The sequence below is a fragment of the Buceros rhinoceros genome, unplaced genomic scaffold (assembly GCF_000710305.1).
Source record: "Buceros rhinoceros silvestris isolate BGI_N320 unplaced genomic scaffold, ASM71030v1 scaffold35724, whole genome shotgun sequence".
In the NCBI taxonomy this organism is placed as follows: Eukaryota; Metazoa; Chordata; class Aves; order Bucerotiformes; family Bucerotidae; genus Buceros; species Buceros rhinoceros.
The window spans coordinates 473-1,854 of NW_010410571.1; the positions used below are offsets into that span (position 1 = coordinate 473).

General features: G+C 62.5%; 1 protein-coding gene across 1 annotated transcript in view; it reads right to left on the reverse strand.

Annotated features, from left to right (window-relative positions):
* Nucleotides 1–107: 107 nt before the first annotated feature.
* LOC104493070 (116 kDa U5 small nuclear ribonucleoprotein component-like) overlaps nucleotides 108–1,382 on the reverse strand; it is a gene marked incomplete at its 5' end in the record, with an annotated part of 6,907 nt that continues 5,632 nt past the window's right edge. The window contains 2 exons of the mRNA XM_010135692.1: nucleotides 108–203; nucleotides 829–936. Of these exons, the coding sequence (XP_010133994.1) occupies nucleotides 108–203; nucleotides 829–936 (204 nt within the window). The remainder of the gene's footprint in view (nucleotides 204–828; nucleotides 937–1,382) is intronic.

Below are 1,382 nucleotides of genomic sequence, written 5' to 3' on the forward strand. Positions count from 1 at the left end.
CCCGGGGAGCAGCTCTCTGCGTGCCCCGAGTGTCAGGGGCCAGGGCTGGGCAAGGGGGGTGACAAAGGACAGAGGGGCACCGGCAGGGCTCGGGTCAGCCCTCAGGTTCACATGGGGTAGTTGAGAACGACGTCTTGCTTGGCCAGCTCCAGCAACATGGGGTCATCGAAGAACTTGCTGATGCTGACATCCTCACTCAGGCCCTGCAGGGTGAGCACAAAGCCCGAGGTTACGACTCTGGGGCCAGCACTGGTACAGCCGGGGCAGCAGAGGTGCCACCACAAAGCCCTGCTGTCCCCCAGCTAAGAGGAATTCTCGGGCTCCAGAGAAGGCAGGAGAATTTGCAAGGCCCGAGGTGCTCCTCAGCAGCTTGGAGACACCCAAGAGCCTCTCAGGAAGCTGCAAGCGCGTGGTTGCTGCTGCTGAGCGTTTCCACCAGCTCGCTGCCCTCCCAAAGGGGAGCAGGACTCCCCCTGCAGCCCCAGAAGCCCCCCAGCCCCTCGGTTCCACTCCTGAAATCGGCACAGAAACCAGCTGCTGCTTTTTCTGCGGCACAAATGGCTAAATCAGCCACCAAGGGGGCAGAGGGGCTCGGCCGACCCTGCTGGATGAGCGGCTCACGGGACCACCGCAGGCACCAGGACCACCACAGGCACCAACGGGGAGCACGGGGGGCCACGAGTGAGTGCAGTCCCGAGGCACAAAGGACATCGTTCCTCTCTGGGGACACAGAGGGGACATGGCATGTCCAAGGGACAGCAGAGCAACAGCTCAGCTGCTGGCACGGAGGGACAGAGGGACACTCCAGGGATCACTCCCAGACATTACCTTCCTGCGCCTGGTCTTGATCATGAACTCCCTGGCCAGATGCGGGGCTGGCTGGGGCTCCAGCGGCCGGATGACGATGCTCTTGTCCAAGGGGTCACCGGGCACTATCTGAAACACAGGGCCAGGACGTGAGAGCGATGCCGGGGGCTGGTGCAACCTCCCGGAGAGCCCAAACTGTAACAGGAAACATCCCCAGGCCCTGCGGACACCCCCAGCTTTGGTGTGACACCCTTAGCACCTCACGCTCTCCTGGCACATCACCATGGCACATCATCCTGTCGCATCACCACGGGTGACCTTGCCTGCGAGAAGCCACTAACGTGGTGTTGGTGACCCAAGCCAAGAGCACGTCCCACCTGCCCTCGCCTCTGGTGGTGTAAGAGCTCTAAAAAGCTGCCATCCAGGACAGCCCACGTGGGTCCATCATCAAATCCATCATCCATTTGGGGTGGAAGGACCTTAGAGCTCACCCAGCCCAGCCCCTGCCAGGGGCAGGAACCTTCCTCTAGACCAGGCTGCTCCCAGCCCCGTCCAGCCTGGGCTTGGGCACTGCC